This window comes from Triticum dicoccoides, chromosome 6B (genome assembly GCF_002162155.2).
Source record: "Triticum dicoccoides isolate Atlit2015 ecotype Zavitan chromosome 6B, WEW_v2.0, whole genome shotgun sequence".
Classification (NCBI taxonomy): Eukaryota; Viridiplantae; Streptophyta; class Magnoliopsida; order Poales; family Poaceae; genus Triticum; species Triticum dicoccoides.
The window spans coordinates 247,518,963-247,520,658 of NC_041391.1; the positions used below are offsets into that span (position 1 = coordinate 247,518,963).

General features: G+C 48.7%; 1 protein-coding gene across 1 annotated transcript; it reads left to right on the plus strand.

The window, feature by feature from the left end:
* The first annotated feature begins 369 nt into the window (after window positions 1–369).
* On the plus strand, window positions 370–1,121 carry LOC119325759 (protein GLUTAMINE DUMPER 2-like). Its single transcript, XM_037599481.1, has one exon. It carries the CDS (start codon window positions 462–464, stop codon window positions 852–854), a length of 393 nt encoding a protein of 130 aa, XP_037455378.1. The 5' UTR covers window positions 370–461; the 3' UTR covers window positions 855–1,121.
* Window positions 1,122–1,696: the final 575 nt, after the last annotated feature.

Here is a 1,696-nt window from a genome sequence, read left to right on the forward strand (position 1 = left end):
CCACACTTTCGTGTGATGCTTCTCTCTTTTCCTCTTGTATGCCTATGTAATTTCTCTTCTACCTATCAATGAATGATACCCAAGCTTTACGTATTCGCGAAAAAAAAACTTTAATCAGCTCCCAGCAACACCCCTTGAAAAACAACCACGCCACAGTCCACAGATAACTCCTCCGCCCCTACCAACTGTTCGTTTTGAGTTTCTGCCGCTACTCAAAATAATGTCCAGATATACCCATCCCACGTGGTCCATCAAGTTGGTTTCTGGTGGGCACAAACCTGGGGGCACACAGCTCAGCCACCGTGTGTCCCACTAAGCTTCCATGCACTCTCCCAGCCTCCCTCTCTCCCGTATAAATCCACCACACCTTCAACCCCAACATCGCACACACCTCCATTGATCCTCGGTGACACACGAGCACACCACACAGACACACACCACACCACACGTCAACACAGACCATGAGGAATGGGGCACTTGACGCGCAAATGAACGGCGGCGGCGCCTCTTCGTCGCCCATGATCCCGCCCCCGTTCTGGTCGACGCCGACGCCGTACCTCTTCATCGGCTTCGCGGTGGTGATGAGCCTCATCGCGGTGGCGCTGGCTGTGCTCCTCTGCTCCCGCCGCAGGGAGGGAGGCCGCGAGGACGAGGAGGCGGTCCCGGCCGGGATGATGTCTGTGCGCGTGCTGACGCCGTTGGACAGGGAGGTGCCCAAGGTGGTGGTGGTGATGGCCGGCGACGACATGCCGTCCTTCCTCGCCAGCGCCACGCCGCTCGCCTTCGCCGAGGCGGCCAAGGTGCAGCGCCCGTACTGCCAGTGCGGCGCCAAGGACGTCGCCGCCCCCGTATAGCTAACTGTGGCTCTCTCGCCGCTGATCGACACCCAAGTATATATGTGTCGGTTAAATCAAACGGGGGGAGCTAAATTTTGCTTCTTTTATGTAGATTATTACACTAGTTTACATCATTTTCCTCCCTAATTAGTAGTTTTGGTGCAACGATGCGAATGCGGTGCTGTGGCCTTGTCCAGGTGGCTTGTTGTTCGGAGCTTCAGAGCATGTAGCGAGTGCGCAATTAATATGCTAATTTGGTTGCATAAAATTTCCTGTTCTTATAAATATTTTTTTATGTGAGCATGATTTGACTTTTAGCTAGTTCTGCTGGCATTTGCTTTGATGCGACTTGCTATTTCCTGGTCGTCCGACCTAAAGATATATCCAGTGAGATATCCATAATCTTGAAGTGGCACAAAAAAAATGTGTATAAATTTAGATAAAGAAGTGTGCAAGAACCGATTTGCAGATATTTAAACCAGGAGAGTATCTACTGATACAAGTGGTATCACTGGATACTTCCCCTAGAGCTGCACATAGTTTTGGATGTACATCTTCCCATTTCGTTTTATTTTTTCGGGGAACATCTTCTTAATTTTCCCTTTTTGAAAGGTATCTTCCCAATTTTCATTAGATAAAAAATTAGGATATTCCTTTTCTAAATAAAAACCTTCCAGTGGAATTAGATCCCTATTTGAGACACAGAGTGTTGCTCCAGTTCTGCAAGAGTTAATTTAACTATTCCTGTACTTCGAAAGCTTTGTTCTGTGGATGGCGGTTCTACCTATCCATGGGATCAATTATAAGTAATTAAGAAAAAACACGTTGCACGCTATAATTCCTGTCATCACCCCCCCCCC